Source organism: Typha angustifolia, chromosome 3, assembly GCF_048772165.1.
Source record: "Typha angustifolia cultivar Huaian chromosome 3, ASM4877216v1, whole genome shotgun sequence".
Taxonomy (NCBI): domain Eukaryota; kingdom Viridiplantae; phylum Streptophyta; class Magnoliopsida; order Poales; family Typhaceae; genus Typha; species Typha angustifolia.
The window spans coordinates 258,958-276,987 of NC_133241.1; the positions used below are offsets into that span (position 1 = coordinate 258,958).

The 18,030-nt window shown below is 38.8% G+C and overlaps 2 protein-coding genes across 2 annotated transcripts; both read left to right on the forward strand.

The window, feature by feature from the left end:
• Positions 1 to 167: 167 nt before the first annotated feature.
• On the forward strand, positions 168 to 7,258 carry LOC140758192 (chitin elicitor receptor kinase 1-like). The gene is made up of 14 exons (XM_073094279.1): positions 168 to 263; positions 352 to 1,120; positions 1,501 to 1,534; positions 1,642 to 1,649; positions 1,794 to 1,955; positions 2,425 to 2,481; positions 2,961 to 3,160; positions 4,126 to 4,215; positions 5,039 to 5,132; positions 5,241 to 5,392; positions 5,469 to 5,560; positions 6,206 to 6,338; positions 6,632 to 6,730; positions 6,814 to 7,258. Exons 2-14 carry the CDS (start codon positions 484 to 486, stop codon positions 6,976 to 6,978), a joined length of 1,923 nt encoding a protein of 640 aa, XP_072950380.1. The 5' UTR covers positions 168 to 263; positions 352 to 483; the 3' UTR covers positions 6,979 to 7,258.
• A 6,112-nt stretch (positions 7,259 to 13,370) lies between these two features.
• LOC140758061 (indole-3-acetic acid-amido synthetase GH3.17-like) lies at positions 13,371 to 17,119 on the forward strand. The gene is made up of 4 exons (XM_073094073.1): positions 13,371 to 14,040; positions 14,148 to 14,249; positions 14,376 to 15,199; positions 16,271 to 17,119. The coding sequence occupies exons 1-4, from the start codon at positions 13,751 to 13,753 to the stop codon at positions 16,852 to 16,854; spliced, it is 1,800 nt and encodes a 599-aa protein (XP_072950174.1). The 5' UTR covers positions 13,371 to 13,750; the 3' UTR covers positions 16,855 to 17,119.
• Positions 17,120 to 18,030: the final 911 nt, after the last annotated feature.

An 18,030-nucleotide genomic window follows, 5' to 3' on the forward strand; every position in this document is an offset into this window, starting at 1 on the left:
CTATTTTAATAACTAATTTGGGAAATAATTTATTTAGACAAATAGGATATAAAAGAGGGGTAGTTTGGTCAAAAACTGAAAACATTTAACGGATGACGGCTGTACTACCTCGGAAGTCAAGACTCCAGAAGGTAAAGTATTTCCAAAGCGCGCGAGCCTCTTCGCTCTCCCCACTCCATCTCAGTTTCCCCATCCGCATATAAAATTTTCTAAGCAGTAGATCGATCCACCGTTCCTTCCGCCCTCTCCAACTCCAACCACAGGTTACGATTCACGTACAAATTTTATGCACTGGCTCTCTTTTTAAGCTAATAAACTTCAAATAAACATTTTAAAATAACTCTTTGGCAGCCGTCAACGTCAACTCCCGCCTCCACCTACACTCCTCTCTTTCGTTCGTCTTCTTCTTCTTCTTCGAAACTCATTTCGTCGTGGTTCCGAGAAATCGTAAGATTAGGGTTAGGGGATTATCCCAGCTCGGAGATGGGATTAGGGCTAGGGTTAAGGTTATGGTTATGGTTTCTTCTCGTCGCCTTCTACCCTCTTGGATTGGAATCCTCGTGCCGCCGTGGATGCGACCTCGCGATCGGATCATACTACGTCTCTGCAGGCCTCCGTCTCAACCTCACCTACATCGGCTACCTATTCAACCAAACTTACCAGGAGGTCTTCGCGTACAACCACAACCTCTCCACCGCCGACAGCCTCCCCGTCGACATCCGCATCAACGTCTCATTCCCCTGCGATTGCCTCGGGGACGGCGCTTTCCTCGGCCGCACCTTCTCCTACCGGACCATATCCGGCGACACATACACCGGGATCGCCTCCACTGTCTACGCTAACCTCACCACCGTGGCCGCCCTCACCGCGGACAACTCCTACCAGGCGAATCGGATCTCGGCTGGTTCCGATGTCAATGTGACGGTAAATTGCTCCTGTGGGGATCCCGATGTGTCAAGGGATTACGGCTTGTTCGTGACTTACCCGCTTCGCGCAGGGGAGAGCTTGGGTTCGGTGGCAGCGGAGTATGGGTTCTCATCGCAGAAGGATCTGCTGCAGAGTTATAACCCCGGTTTGGATTTTAGCGTAGGGAAGGGGATAGTCTTCGTGCCCACGAAAGGTGAAGTATTTCACGAAAATTCTGTGTTATTATAGTGAAGATGCGAATTTTCCTACTAGTTTAATTCGTAAGCCTGACATTTCGGGGATAAATTACTGTTTTCTGATAATTCAGTACTATTCTACTATGACTAACTTCTAGGAAGAGGCAAATGGAAGATAAAACAGAGGTGGAAGAATAAGAAGCTTTTTTGTAAATAGAAGGATAATTTAAACGGTATTGGTGTTACTCTAATTGGCAATGCAGTAACTGGTGGATTGATAGACCTTGCTTATTATCCTACCTAATTTTAAACCGATGCAAGCATCCAATTTTATTTTGCATATTTATCTATTGTGCATCAGTAGACATTGCTAATAATGTTTCATATCTTGTTGCAGATCTAACTGGAAGCTATCGCCCTCTTCCACCAAGGTAACAGATCTTGGGTTTATATGCAAAGCTCAGTTGAATCTATGTCAAACAATCTTTTCACTAGATAGATTTTCCATGATATTTTCCTTTTGTTTTCTTTTTTGCAGCAAAAGTGGTTGGTCTTCTTTTTGCCAAATCTGTCAATGATGATTTTGAGTGGTTGTTGATTAAAAAGTCAGATAAAGCAAGGCATAGATGAATGTTAAGAAGATATGATTTGGGAATTGGAACTCATGGTTTTGACATTGATATCTTCCAGGGCTTTCAGGAGCAGCCATAGCTGGAATATCAATAGCTGTATTGCTTGCTCTGCTATTACTGGGCATCTACATGTATTTTGGACATTTTAGGAGAAAGAAGAGGGAGAAATTGTCACTGCTTCCATCAAATTATGAAGTCAACTCAAATGCAGAGAGATTTGGTAATTCATCAGCGAACTAATTTTGTTGTTTGACTTTGAATCTTGCTATCTTGTCTAACCAAGCTCACTTTTGGTTATTTCACCTGTCTTCTTGCATTTCAATTTTTCAAGCCAACCAGATCTGGCACTTCATTTGTTTGTAGTTTCATTAGTCTCAACTCCTATATTATGACGTGCTAATTAAGTGTTCATATCAACATGCTAACGAATAAAACTAGGATATTCTATGAAGACTGCATTCTCATTCTGTATGGAACTAAAATGGGCAAATGACAGTTTAAGTGTAGCATGGGGGTCTGAAGAGAAATTGTTTGAATGAAAAGGTAAAAGGCCGCATTGATTTTAGCTGAACATGATCCTACTCCTATATATTTATTTTCGGATCTCTAGGCTAGTTACCTAGTTAATTTTTGACATTTCCTCTGTTAATCTTCTTGTTAAAGTCTGATTAGTTGCTTTTCTCAAATAGTGCTGTGCTTGCTTCATGTAGAAGCTCAGGCTAGGAACTGCTCTGATAGCAGAAGTGGTGCATCTAAAACCTCTTTATAAGAGGTACAGATATATCAATTTGAAATTGAATACTAGGAGAGAAGCAATAAATAAATAAATAAAGCATCTTACAACTTATAGAAAAGAAGAAACTGAGATTTCCAACTCAGATTATAGAATTATGCAAAAGAAAACAGAAGAGTTTTTTTGGTGGGGGGAGAAAATCTAGATTGCATTTGTAGTTGCTTGCATCCTAGACTATTCCCAGCTTTAAGTTATTTTATGTTACTGCAACATGTTGCACTAATAAGTACTTCTTGTGCCATTCAAGTGGTAAGAAATAAGGTTAAATTGTAGTTTGCTTCTTGTCATTGTTGAATAAATCATCTCTCCAAGTTTACATTGTTGTCTCAGTTCATGACATTATTCTTACAGCAGGTCTGCTTTTGCTGATAACTGTTTTATTTACAGTGTAGCAATTCTTTTAAAGATCCTGATCTATTTCTTTCTATATAGCCGATAAAATGGTGCCGGATAGAACTACAGGGTTAACTCCTGGAATTGGTGGTGCATCACAGCGAGATGGTCTTGTTGCTGAAAAGTCAGTAGAGTTCAGTTATGAAGAGCTTACCAAGGCTACAAATGATTTTAGTATGCTTAATAAGATAGGTGAAGGTGGTTTTGGAGCTGTTTATTATGCTGAACTAAGAGGAGAGGTTGGTTAAACCGTCACTGTGATACATGTCCTTTTTGTTTGTCATATAATATGTGATGGATAGCTTGAATGGACTCCAATGTTTTAAAAAGCAGCCGCGGTTTGCGGGCGGTCACCCCACTGCGTAGCGCTTAGGCACCTTTCATGTGTTCTAAGTTCTAACAGAAAAGTACTATTCAAATTAAATGCAAATTCAAAATAGTTAAATGCATTAACATGATCTTAATCATTCAGAAATATCATTAAGATATCACAAAGTAAAGCACGAAATGCACAAGGTATTCATTAAGGTACTAAAAGAGATCCACATTTCTCATAGATAATGCCTTTGACACTTGCAGCATCAAATCATCATGCTGACAATGGATATGAAAAAAAAAATAGCAGTAGTGGACAATATGAGAAGAGAAGATGATAGACAAACTGTGGCAAGAACTATATTATCTACACAGTGCCAAGTCACTAACATTCAGAAGTTGCAGTAGTGCATTACAGCTTCTAGGCTTTTGGCAAGTAAGACATATAGTGGGTGTAATCTTTCTGTTGAACATTCCAAACTAAAGTAACAAGACTTGCAGGAAGAGAACACCAACAAGGTCACAGGCTCACAGTATGAATTCATATGATATTTTTATTTGAAAAGGATACCAATTCCTTTTTATTGTCATTGCCTTTTTGATTGAATGTGATTGAAGGAACATGGTGGAACACAAAAGATCGTGGCGCATGATAGGAACCAAATGCCCTAGGCAACGTAAACAGACCATACAAATGCATAATCATAAAGGGGGAGCCTACATGCTGTTATCATCTTTAATCCTTTCTAGAATTCTTAGTATTTGTACTTTGTAGCCCTTAACCTTTCTGCTTCTCTTTTCTTACAGAGAGCTGCGATAAAAAACGTTTCTAGAATTCTTAGTATGGTACTTTGTAGTCCTTAACCTTTTTGCTTATCTTTTCTTGCAGAGAGCTGCGATCAAGAAAATGAAGGCGCAATCATCTAGAGAATTTATTGCCGAACTGAAAGTTCTGACTCGTGTTCATCACTCAAATTTGGTACGTTGCATTTTTTTTTTTGCACAGTACAATGTATTTATGCTAGATGGCAGAAGCCGCAGAACTTGGAAATTCACTCGTTCCTTCTCAAGTTGAACAAATTCTGGTTTTCTGGAAGTTCTCAGCATGTGATTATTGTAAAGAGATTCTTAATTGTGCTATTGTCTTTTAAGCCCTTTTTACCCTGTACTTGGCTCTTTCTTGGTTTGTGTAGAAGGACCTAGGAACTGCATGCGATAATGGATGAAGCTGTCATGTCCCTTGATAGTATTTTATAAGCATGAACTTTCTTAGTTTCTTCAAGTCAATGACATGTGAAATGCAATGCTGCATAAATTGCATGAAGCAAGTGCCTCTAGGTGTAGTGCTCTCCAACAAAGAAGAAATGTGTAAATAAAGAAATTTTTGGGTAAGTAAAGGAGTATCTTATGTATATCCTCTGGTATACTGAGTGTCATATTTGATATGGTTTTTGATACATTCATGGCTAGAATGTAGAGTATGTCAGTTCAAGAAAAGAGGCAAAAAATAAAGAACCTTAATACTCCATGTTCATCTAAGTGGCATTGGATATTAGCTTTAGCAATCAGGCATGTAATTGTCCAGCTTCATGTACATAATCAGGTAAGTAATTTAAGTTCATAATTTTATGTTCTTTCTTTATATCAAACTTTGACACTAATCCAATACTCCATATGGTTCCATTTCTTTGGACATTTTGTCTATAATAATTCTGATTTATTTAATATGTGAATATGTGTTCAGTTGATTCTGAATACTTCTTTCTCAAATATTGCTGAATGCTGATAACAGTCCAGTGCAGGTGCGCTTACTTGGCTATTGCATTGAGGATTCATTGTTTCTTGTTTATGAATATATTGACAATGGTGATTTGAGCCATCATTTGCGTGGATCAGGTAAAAACACTGGTTGCACATAGCAAGTAATCTCAAGTGTAAAGATTTTTTTTAAGGTTAAATCTATTGTTTTAGATTATAAAACTCTTCTTATGTATTTCCTTTTAGGTAAGGATCCACTGCCATGGTCAACTAGGATGCAGATTGCACTCGACGCTGCGAGGGGCTTAGAATATATCCACGAGCATACAGTTCCAGTTTATATACATCGTGATATCAAATCGGCAAATATTTTGATAGACAAAAATTTCCGTGGAAAGGTTGTCATGGTTGTTGTTTCCCAATATTCCCGCAATATGCATGATACCTGATAATATAACTATGACCACCGTGCAGGTTGCAGATTTTGGATTAACAAAACTTACTGAAGTTGGAAATATGACCATCCAAACTCGTCTAGTTGGAACTTTTGGTTACATGCCTCCAGAGTATGCATTATGCAATTGTTGCCTCATACTAAATAACCAATCTGTTCAATTATATCATTTTGCATGCTGAACACATGAAATTGATACTTATTTCAGTTAGATTCGTTGTTGAACTTTTCTACTGTGTATATTATTTTGCATGCTGAACACATGCTATTGATACTCATTTCAATTAGATTCGTTGTTGACCCTTTCTACATGATATTAATGGGGTTCTTTAGATTTGCACTCCCTTAGAGAATTTTGTCTTTTTCGATGATTGGATTGCCTTTAAGGCTTTAACTTAGCCTCTCTAGGGAATTCTTTGATCGCCATTCAGAGTTAGGTCTTGTCAACAAAGTTTTGGGTAAATTAGATGTTCAGAGAAAAAGGATATTTTGTGTTACTCTTTTCCTATAAGCCTCATCATTTTCAGCAGGGTATGCAAGATTTCTTTTTTCTTTCTTGGTTCCCATCATGGTGTAAAATGAACTTTAGTCTAGGTAACAGCAATGGTTCAGTCTTGGATGACCATTTGTATGACTAAGGTGCATATTTGTTTCTGTTTTTGTGCCAAATATGAGTTACAATCTTGGAAACGTCTAAGAAGTTTTCCTGCTGTAACTGTTGAATACTGAAAAGTATTTCTTTGCATGACAACTTTAGGTATGCTATTGGTGATGTTTCTCCAAAGGTTGATGTCTATGCATTTGGTGTTGTCCTTTATGAAATTATATCAGCTAAAGAAGCTGTAATCAAGAGCGGTGCTGTTACTGAATCAAAAGGATTGGTTAGCCTGGTTCGTTTCTCTTACCTTATTTAACTTGTATTGCTAGCTTTTGTCTTGCTGCTTTCATTTCCTAGGTACTCAATCAGAGTATCTTCCAGTTTCAATAACTATATTAGCAACCTGGTCGTAGGATCATATTGTGTCATGCCTGATAAATTTTCCAGTCTTCACATGTCTCAGAAAGCTGAGCCATCTAAAATTTAGAATGCGGAGCTTTAAAATTTATATGAGGTGGGAATTTAGAACTCTATTTTTGCTGTCAGTCTACTTAATTTTCTTTATCCCTACCATGGATACAACAGTTTGAAGATGCTCTTAATCAATCTGACCCGAGGGAGCATCTGCGGAGGCTAGTCGATGAGAGACTTGGAGATGATTACCCAATTGACTTGGTCTATAAGGTGAGACCAGCTTCTGCTATAAATTAGTATATAGTCTTGGCTCAATAATCAATTTATGTTTTATTTGCTGATTGTATTATTAGATGGCCCTGCTTGCAAAGGCATGCACTCAAGATAACCCCCACCTGAGGCCTAGCATGCGAACTGTTGTAGTTTCATTGATGACACTATCATCTAATACTGAAGACTGGGATGCCAATGCTCTCTATGCAAATCAAGCATTTGTCAATCTTATGTCCGGAAAGTAAACCCTGTGCTTTGGTTTGCTGTACGTAAATCATGCTGTCATGAACATTCATCGCATCAGTTTCTTATAGTTGAGTGTAATTTATCACTTGTACAGACCATTTCTTAAATTGCCCTCTCCCATGAATGTGTGGAAGGAGTAGAGATGGTTTGGAATGTAATGGCCTTTACAAATAAATGTAACAGCACCATATGGTGCTTTCTGATTTTACTGAAAGAAGACTTGTAGCACAATACAAATTGCTTTTGTTCTCTTCCCTTTATTAATAAAAAAATATGCTTCTAGTATGAATGAGATCAAAGTGATATATATTTTCATGTGATACTGGCATCTCTTATCGTATACTCCTCTCAAATGTTTCCTGAGAAAGCTAAAGCATGACTTGACCCTTCCTTTAATTGAGTACACAAATAGCTAGCTCCAATCTAGTGATCGTCCAATCTTGTGAACTCAAGAAATGCTGACTTTCCTTCATATTGTTCTGAACCATTTCCTAACATATACATGAACTAAGAGGAATTGGTAGAGAGAACATAATAGCAACTGAGAATTAGAGTTTTCTGGGTGAGGTTCACGAAGTGATTTGTCCTACTAAGATAAAATAAAACATTGCCTTCCAGAAATTATACTCCAAGTTGGAGAGAGAATTTGAGAGATTAGGTCACAATGACATTAAGGGATGTTGGAAACATTGGAATGCAGCTTATATGGAGGGTTTACACACGTATAACTCACTTTATGCTTGAGAAAGTCCATATGAGTAAAATGGAGAGGTTCATCTATAGAGTTCTTCAGATTTTGTGGGAGAGTTTGCATTTCATTTTTGGTACTTCCTTTCTATTGCCATCCGTGATTATCCCTTACCTAGAGGGTCTTCCACTCAATTTTTGTCTATTTTGTGCTTTTCTAGATAGATTGTCTCAAGCTGTGCATTTCACTGTTTCAATGTTTAATAGAGCACCAGCTGTAGGGTATACAAGGAGATCAAATGCTAGAGTTTGTAGTGCAAAAGCAGGATCTTTGAATCAAATTCATTATCCAATTTCCTGTTTGGCTTTCCTGAATTCTGAACTCTATGTAGCCTAGTTGCATGGCGTCTCCTTTTTTACTCGAGTGATTATGTCTATAGAATAGGAATCTTGAAATGTTACACTCATTTTTATCAAATATAAAGGATATAAAGGTGAAACACAGACTCGAACAATTGGTCTACCGACGACATATTTTTAACTCCTTATGAAGGTCCAAAATGGTGCCACAAAATCAATAATAGCATGCTTGTTCTTTGCCTTGACCAGTTCAATCAATTTCTATAACTTAAGCTCCTCTACTAACCTCCAGAAGCCCTTTTAATTGCATATGTGATGCTTTTTGAACTGTCATTAGATATGGCATCTTAGATTCTTAGTGGATTTAATAAATTCTAGAGTGCCAAATAGATCATCTAGTACATCCAGTTGGTGTATTTAGATTACAAGATGAAAAATAGATAACTAAGTTGATAACCAACTACTCCAGCAAATAAACTCAGGCTAGTGATTTGCATCTCTATACATGGAGATTATGCCATCTGTCTTTTGAGTAATATTATGAACTTAATAGTTGGTGTTACCCTACTCTTCCACGAAAATGCCGATAATGTTTCTTTCCTTTCTATTGTCATGCTAATTGTACTGGCACCCAGCTGTATTAGTATATCACTAAACAAGTTAGATCACTGCTTTTGTACAGAAAAGTGCTGGTAGATGTGCTTTGATATTAATTAGCTGTTCATGATAGGCAATCATTGAATGCAAATTATCGTTCCATGAATCCTAGTCTTATCTCATTAAAAAAAAAAGTTTCTGACACCATACTTAACAAATTTTAGGCTGGCTCACCACTCACCAGCAGCTTAAACTCATAATATGTTTCTCATTTGGTGTCCGTAATGCCAGTTTGTCACTTCTTTGAAATTAACAAAGGTTGTCATTGTGCACATGAGTTCCATTTTTAGCTAAATGCAAACAATGGATCCAACAATGTATTTTTTTGATTTATTCTTGAAAAAAAAATATATCATCTTACTTTGATACGCTATATGATTAAATATTCATCTTCATGGATTACTCACTTCTCATCTTTAGTATGGAAGGCATCATCTTTGTCTGATGTGAGTAATTATAGAACAGATTCCCTCAGAAGTTGAGCTCCCCATTAAAAGATGTCAGATTTGAGTTTGGTGGGTTTGGCCTTTGGGCAGTTGGATTTCTCTTCATAGTCCATGGTCAAGAAACTTCCAAGAGTTTAGTATGGAGAAGGCAGTCCTCAAGGAGTATTTATTGATCAGTTTATCTTAAAAGATTGTGATGCATATGATCTCAACCATAATAGGCTGTCAGAGTTGAGCAGTGAGGCTTGGTCTTTGGGCAACTGGAATCCTCCTCAAAGTCCATGGTTGAGAAACTTCAAGCTGCATTCACTTCAGAGTTTTTAATTGCAGAAAACAAAGAGATTCAGGAGGTAGAACAGTTGTATCAAATTATATTCATGATATTGGGGTCAGGTTTTAGATCCTGCCCTGCTAATGAAATCAGAGCTGATCCATAAAAAAATCGACGGGAATTGGTCGGCAAAATTTAAATCAGGTGATGACTTTAAAATTTTGCAGTGACCATGTGCATGGCTTGAAGACCCAGCTGCAGGATAGGCCTTGCCTCATGTGCCATTCCTTGGAGAAAGATTTGGATTAGAGTGGGCAAAACTAGTTTATGAATTCCACCATGTTCTTCCTTTTTGTTTAAGCTCTCTTATAGCCCATTTAAGTTCAAGGATTCCATCTTACTCTTCCATTAAATCAAGCCCTTGTTCATGTGGCATGTCTCCTAGTGTCCTCTATGACTTACAACAACTTGGGTAATTTCTTTTCCTCTTTTTTTTTTTTTTTTTCTTTCTGAGGACCACTTATTCTTGGATCTGATGAGTATTATTAATGCAATTTGTGTCTAAGATTACTAAAATATTCAGCACTTACCTCCTTATTTATTTAATTCTGGATTGTGATGTTTTGGTTTAGCCAGAGGCTGGTATTATAAAGGTTTGTAATGCCATTTGATTGGATCTTCTTAACAATGTTAATTAAGCAATTGGCTGTCTACATTATCCTTGCAGTTAATATCCATGTTGATGCATCCTCAAAGGAGGCAGTAGAAATGGTGAACTCCCAAATGCCTTGTGGCCCCTCGGACAAAATGTTCCAGTAAATGTACCACATGCTACTTCATCTCAAAGGAAGTTGTTGGATTAGTGTGAGATCCAAATTAATGGTTCCTTAACAGGTTGTCTTGGCTTGAAGTTTGTGAAGTTGCATGAGTTGTTGCAAAGCTTATATATATATTTTTTCTCCTTTCCTACTAAGAATTCCATTGAAGAAGGACTTTTAATAATTCGCATTGCTCAATCATGTGTCAGATTACTTGGTAAAGAACACAACTTTCAGTAGTTTGACATAGTGATGATGATGATGTAGTACTAGTAACATAAAAATGCAGTTAATACTTTGATGTAGATGCAATTTTTTTACTGAGAGACATTTTATATATAGTCACATCTTTCTTATTGGAACTTGCAGATCAGAAGCAAAATCTATGAACAACTCAAACTTTTGTGCATATTTACTTGTAGCTTCCAGATCAAACCTTATGTTTGCAGGCAAGCAGGACACATCATTAAGTGGAACATTCTTAATTCACCATTGTATATATAACCTCCCAAAAGAGGGCAGACACTAACCATAGTTAGATGCATAAATGGCCTTGTCCCTATTGCATTATCTCCTTGTAGGGGTAATATATATCATTTCAGAAAGTTTGCTTGATAGATAGTAAATCTTTCTTCTCTATCAATCTCAACAATCTACTACTTGAATGGCCAAAACACCCCTATGAAGGAGGTGTTATATTTCTCTCATTTGTTTTGTATAAAGATGCTTGGCATGTAGATGGTAGTACTAGTAGCAGTAGTGTTTGTTCTTTGCTATGGAAATAATATCCAACTACCTTTCTTTCTTTGTTTCAGGGAAGATGATGGCAACTCCCAAGAGTGCTTTTATGTACCTCCTGTGGGATCTCCAAGGTTACCTCCCTTTGTGTGCTGCATCAGCAAAGACTCCTCTTTTGTGATTCACATTTGACCAATCTCCAAATTTGGTCCTCCCTCTCACATGCCCTTTTTTTAATTAAAAAATAAATAAACTTTTTGTTTATGATCTCAATGGCCCTAGGTAGGTGTCTTTACACAATAAATTTTGGCTTCTTTTTTCCATTTCACACCCTACATTATGTGGTTATTTCGATTGACACCCCAAATTTTGGGATCCTATGCAACTTAATAGGTGTATAGTTTCATAGCGTGGAGTTTTTAGTTGTTAGCTCTTCCATTTTTACTTGTCTTCCGGCCTTTGCCTGCGCCAAGGCAACAAGCACACAGCCAGGCTTTGAAGAACTGAGTGGTCCTTTGCCCACTTCCTTTTGCTCAAACAAGCCAACTCTTGGTCACAAACACTAAAGAATAATACCCTCAGGAGTTAAACTTATTATCACACGAGAGGTTTTTCCTTCTTAAACTGCCTCAAAAACACTTTGCCGTTAATTTTCGTTAGTTGTTATTGAGGCAAAATGCAGGGATTTTAATGATAGATATTTCTTTCGTAGGGTATTTTTTAAGTAAATTTTTAGTTGACTAATTCGATACAAAGGAAGAGCAGTGGCATTTGCTTAGGCCAAGTTGACTCTAATCATGCCATGATAGCTACAAGCAGTCAAAGATCCAAGTGATTAAAGCCTAAAGTTGGTTATAAAGGTCAGCTTAATGCATCAAATCACATTATAGCAAAGATTAGATAGTAATCAATATATGCACATGTACTTTGAATGGAGGACCGTATATTATAATGCTTTTGATAAGCTTAAGTGTACTATTCTTGGCACAGAGTGATGTAGAGAGAGAGATATATATATATATATATACACACACACACACACACACAAATAGAGAGAGGTAGGGTTGAGGCTGCTTCCTTTGGCATCTAACAGTTAATCCACTTTGGCTTCAAGCTCTAGCTCTCCTCCTCCCCCTTGTTTTCCTCCTCCTCTCCTGCACTTTTCAAGGAAACTGTCCCCTTAAAATACAAAAAATGCTACCAACTATCTTATTCCTATAAATTGAAGCAACCAAATCCAGCAGATCCCGGTTGTATGTATGATGATCTAATCACTAACAAACAACCTGCTCCATCTTCTATTTTGACTCTCTCATTTGGCAACTGCTCCTACTGACCAATGTATAATTAGTTTTAGTTTTTGATGCTGTCATGAATGAATCATAATTAGTTGTAAGTTGTAGAGTAATATTAGGAGTAATTCATCTAAGATCAGCTATCAGCTATCCATGTCCTAAAAAGTCTTAACTGTGGTTGTCGTTTTAGGAGTGAATAAAGAGGAATGACTGCTTAATGTGCTGCTTGTAAATGTTATCAGAAGATTAGTAAATAAGATTTCTTCCAAGTACTACTCCTTTTCAACTTTATGACATTCCATTGACTCTTCAGATGATAGAGACCACTGAAAGCATATATTCAAGCATGAGTATCATAATTAACAAGAACCTGAATCTTGAATCTGAACTAAATTAAGGCAGATATTGTACTAATCTCTGCATGCAGCTTCAAAAAGCTGAAGTTAAACTTGTACTTCCAAATCTTACTTTCTTCCAGGTCAAATTAATTAGTGGAACAACAAGTCTATATTTGGATGTCTCTGTTGTACTATTCTTCTATGAAAAATGATATTTAAAAAAAAGAAAAAGAAAAAGAAAAGAAGATGAACAGTAAACAGTTTGAGGATATCCTTGATTTCAGGGTCAGAGAAAGCCAGACTAAAAGTTTGATCAGTCATACATTGAATGAGACCTGCCTGCATGCATGCATGTTTCAACCACTGAATTCCCTCATGATTCCCAGTACATTCCTTATCCTGATAAGCTTCCAAGTTGCGATTCTGCGGAACAATCGATGACAGAGCTGAACTCAAAACAAGCTATGATTAGATGAGCATGTACAGGAACATTTAAGCTGCATGGATTAGCTAGCTTTCATCCATCTGCTCAAATCTCCTAAGCATGCAACTGTTTGGGCCCTCAAAGTTGATGCATCTGTACTAAAATCTGGTGACATTGGATGGATGATATGGCTTTGTCTCTATCCTACTCATTCATTATAAAAATCCCTGGGGGTTTGACCAATAATATAGCTGCATCTATAACCAGACACGGGCACATGTGTAGGTCCTCCTCAACTTCTTCTCCCCCCTACACCTTATGCTCTTTCCCATAAATCTGTTCCGTATGAAAAGTTCCAACTCAAACCACAACTTCTTTATTCATCTCTGACCCCTTCCTTGATCAGAAGCTACCAAGAAACAGAAACCCAATTCAGAGAGAGAGAGAGAGAGAGAGAGGAGGTTGCTTGCTTTTATATAATGATCAGTCCCTCTGCATGACAGTATAGAGGCCAGAGTCCCTTTGTTGTTCCTCCTTAGGAAATGTGCCACTACTTCCACTGCTTGTGCTTAGTTCCTCGGCTAGCTAAACTCTTCCCTTCCTTCCTTCCTCCTTGGATCGTGAAACAATCTCATTCGCTTGCATTGGAGAAGTAGCTGTAGCTGTTGTTTTTCTTTCTCTCTTTCTCCCAGTATCCCCCCCCCCCCCCACGAGAGCAGCAGCAGCAGGAGGTAGCGATGATACCAGTCTGCGATCCCAATGACGGCCCGGGCAGCTTGAGGCTCCTCGAAGAACTGACCTCCAACGCTGACCAAGTCCAGCAGCGACTGCTGAAGGAGATCCTGACAAGGAATCTGGACACCGAGTACCTTCATGGATTCCTCCAAGGGGGCACCGACCGCGACCTCTTCAAGAAGCGACTCCCCGTCGTAGATTATGATAAAGTCAAGCCTTACGTCGACCGAATTGCTAATGGCGAACCATCTACTATAATCTCCGCGAAACCCATCACCGAACTCCTCACAAGGTAATTGATTAAGAAGCTAGCTAAAACTAGGTATATACATGCGTACTATTTATCATATTGTAACACATCTCATACTAATAATATACAATCCTTGATTCTTGTAACAGCTCTGGGACTTCAGGGGGACTCCCCAAGATGATGCCTTCGACCGAAGAAGAACTCGACAGGAAGACATTTCTATACAATCTTCTCATCCCTGTGATAAACAAGTGAGTATAGCTTACTTCTTCCTATATAGCTTCCATGGAGCTAATGCAACAGTGAGAGTAATTGATATAACACTTGAGAGTGAGCTCACTACACTTAAAAAAAATTAAATTAAATTAAATTTCCAGGTACGTCGATGGTCTAGACCAAGGCAAAGGGATGTATCTCTTATTCGTCAAGCCGGAGATTAGCACGCCGTCGGGGCTAACGGCGAGGCCAGTCCTCACAAGCTACTACAAGAGCAGCCATTTCCGGAATAGGCCTTTCAACAAGTTCAACGTCTACACTAGCCCAGATGAGACCATCCTTTGCTCTGATAGCAAGCAGAGCATGTACTGCCAACTCCTCTGCGGCCTAATCCAACGCGACGAGGTGCTCCGCGTCGGAGCCGTCTTCGCCTCCGCCTTCCTCCGCGCCGTGAAATTCTTGGAGGATCACTGGCAAGAGCTATGCTCGAACATCAGAACCGGCCATATCAGTGATTGGATCTCCGAAACGAGCTGCCGCAATGCGGCTTCCGGAATTCTGAAAGGACCCAATTCAGAACTAGCCGAGTTGATTGAGATGGAATGCCAAAAGGATACATGGGAAGGGATAGTAAAGAGACTATGGCCAAGGACTAAGTACATAGATGTTATAGTGACTGGATCAATGGCACAGTACGTCCCATTGCTCGAGTTCTATGGAGGGGGGTTGCCATTAGTCTCTACCATGTATGCATCATCTGAATGCTACTTTGGGATCAACCTAAAGCCTCTTGATCTCCCCTCTGATGTGTCGTACACTCTGCTGCCCAACATGTGCTACTATGAGTTCTTGAAGGTGGAGAAGGGAGAGGAGGAGGAAGAAGACGGAAGCATAGAGTGCAACAGCAATGGTGAGGCAAAAGTGGTTGATCTCGTGGACGTGGAGGTCGGTCGCTATTACGAGCTGGTAGTTACCACATTTACAGGTGAGCTCTCGCTATCCTTGGATCTGACCCACATGCATGACTCCATTGCTGCCGCTCTTCTGGTCTCCTCCTTGCTCTTCTAATGGTAGACAGCATCCATGTAATCCAACCTCATCCCCAGTACTCATTCTTTAATCTAGTTAGTTATCTCACTGTAGATCTAGCTGATTTGGCATCGCATCTCTAGATTAACATAACTACTAAATGTTATCATCACTTATCTTTCATGTGATCGATATGCATTGAACTAGGACTAGCTAGCATTCATTTAAACAATTCAAGTGGTTGGCCTACTTCATTTTCATGATAGCTTTTTATATCATTTTTAAGCTTACTGCATGCCCAGGTGGGTCCATCCAATCCAACCAAAAATGTCATGTGATTTGAGTTTGATTCCAGTGCTTAATTATGACGTATTACAAGTTTTGCATATATATATATATATACTCTTTTAATTGCCAATGCAATGATCTTGTCTGCTGATGGGTAGAGAGGAGATCTATTTTGTGGCCCTCTAAACCATTACTAGTTGTAAGGATTGATACTTAATTCAAGTAGAAAAACTCGATCCTCCCCATGGTATGAAATGAAGCATCAATTAGAAATTAACTTATCTTGCGGTTGTGGTGGTGGGTGCCAACATATACCGGGGATGCATATAGATGCCAAGTATTCCAACCACAAGAGAGTCTACTTTTGGGTTGAGTGCTCGTACTTTGTCTTCGAGATGGACACTTAGCCCCCACCCACTTCATGGACATTGGCGTTGGGATCTCTATCTCACGTGTTCCAAGTATAGATAAGCACACTTGTCTTACCCATGTGGATACCTTTTTATAGTAATTGTGTTTCTGGTGTTGGATCCAATGCAATATATTGCAAAAAAAAAAAATCAAAGAGTGAAGAAAAGGTGTATATATATACAGACATGCATATTGACCCCAAAAATAAAGAATAGAAAACTCAAACTAAGCAACCATTGAGAAGGGAGTATTAAGTCAAATATTGTCTTTTTGAACTTATGTACTTTAGAAAAATTAGCTCTGATATTAAAGTCTTATCTTCAAACAGGATTATATAGGTACCGCGTAGGTGACATCCTGATGGTGACCGGCTTCTACAACGCGGCCCCGCAATTCCGGTTCGTCCACCGCCGGAACGTCGTCCTGAGCGTCGACACCGACAAGACGACGGAAGAAGACCTCCTCAACGCCGTCACCCACGCCAAGCTCCTCCTTCGGCCACTAGGCTGCCTCCTCACGGAGTACACCGGCTACGCCGACACCTCCTCCATCCCGGGCCACTACGTCCTCTTCTGGGAGATCAAGGGCCCACCACCCCCTATCTCCGACCCCCACCGCCACGTCATCGAAGAGTGCTGCGCCGAGGTGGAGGCGCGCCTCGACTCCGTCTACCGCCGGTGCCGGAGCCGCGACCGGTCGATCGGGCCGCTGGAGATCCGGGTGGTCGGCGGCGGCGCCTTCGACGCGCTGATGGACTTCTGCGTCGCCCAGGGCTCGTCGGTGAACCAATACAAGACGCCGAGGTGCATCAAGTCTAAAGAAGCCATCGACATCCTGGAGGAGAGGGTGGTGGGGAGGTTCTTTAGCTCCAAGGTTCCACACTGGGAGCCTTTCAAGGTGCAAACTACATAGAGAAAGAGAGAACAACAACAACAACAACAACAACAACAACAACAACAACAACAAAAACAAAAACAAAAAAACAAAAAAAAAAATATCAAGATTCAAGAATATTCTAACTCTGAGATTCTCTCTTGTTGTACTATTGCATTGATTAGGGTTTATTATCTTGATTTTAAGAAGATGGTTTGGAATAGTTTGTGAATGTATGTAGTGTATTGCTCTACTACTCTATGTGATGTTTGTATGAAGTAAATTATTCCTACTTTGATTTGCATGGGAGAGGAATTAGGAATGCAATGATTTGGTTTTGTCTGCTGCTCTGATCTGATGGATGCATGAGAAGCTTATCATCTTGCCAGCCATCAAGCATGGGCACAAAAAGGCTCCATATATTGTCTCTTGAGATGCTTCCAAGGACCACATCAATAGTAAGTAGTATATGATCCAAGCATTTAATAGGATGCATGTGAGCTTCTATACTGCCTCTTTCATATCCTCTTGGAGAGATTTGGGCTAGGTCACATACATTAGTGTGAGTCCATGCTTTGATATATAATTAGTATACTATATCTTATGAGCTCACGACAGAGATCATGAATTTAATTTTATCTATCAATGTTGGGGTTGATATTTAGTGAGGATGATAGGCAGACCAAGAGTACTATTTGCGCATAATTTGAATATGTTGCAGTAAGACTAACCCTTTTGTCTTATATATGATTAGCTTACAGACTCATCATCTATCTATCTATATATATATATATATATAATAGGCTCAACTATACAAGACAAACCCTTTATATATATAAGTCCTGAATGAATTATATTGATCGTGGCAGTACTAGAAGAATCGAACGAAGACAAAGGTTTTATATTAGTTAAGCCGGCTAGAATATTTAGATGGTTGGTATTTAAAATTAGAGGTACTTAGCACAGTCATAAAATTTCGACTGTAGATTCAAAATTTCAACAATGGAAAGAAAAAACTGTGTTAAACTTGTATTACTACTCAATTTAAATTGAGTAGAAAAGTAATGAACAAATTATGAACCTTAAATAATCTAATTAGACTCACTAATTAATCATGATTTTGTTTATAAGAATAATGACTTGATCCGAAGAAATTAAATGTAGATCAACTAAATAATTACCACCAAGATCTCAACCCACATGAAAGCCCATGAA

Coding starts and splice junctions, on each gene's coding strand:
- LOC140758192 (XM_073094279.1), top strand. CDS start 484: ATGGGATTAGGGCTAGGGTTAAGGTTATGGTTATGGTTTCTTCTCGTC. Junction 3,161..4,125: donor ATGCTGAACTAAGAGGAGAG/GTTGGTTAAACC, acceptor CTTTTCTTGCAG/AGAGCTGCGATCAAGAAAAT. Junction 5,133..5,240: donor CCATCATTTGCGTGGATCAG/GTAAAAACACTG, acceptor ATTTCCTTTTAG/GTAAGGATCCACTGCCATGG.
- LOC140758061 (XM_073094073.1), top strand. CDS start 13,751: ATGATACCAGTCTGCGATCCCAATGACGGCCCGGGCAGCTTGAGGCTC. Junction 14,041..14,147: donor ATCACCGAACTCCTCACAAG/GTAATTGATTAA, acceptor TTCTTGTAACAG/CTCTGGGACTTCAGGGGGAC. Junction 14,250..14,375: donor CTCATCCCTGTGATAAACAA/GTGAGTATAGCT, acceptor TTAAATTTCCAG/GTACGTCGATGGTCTAGACC.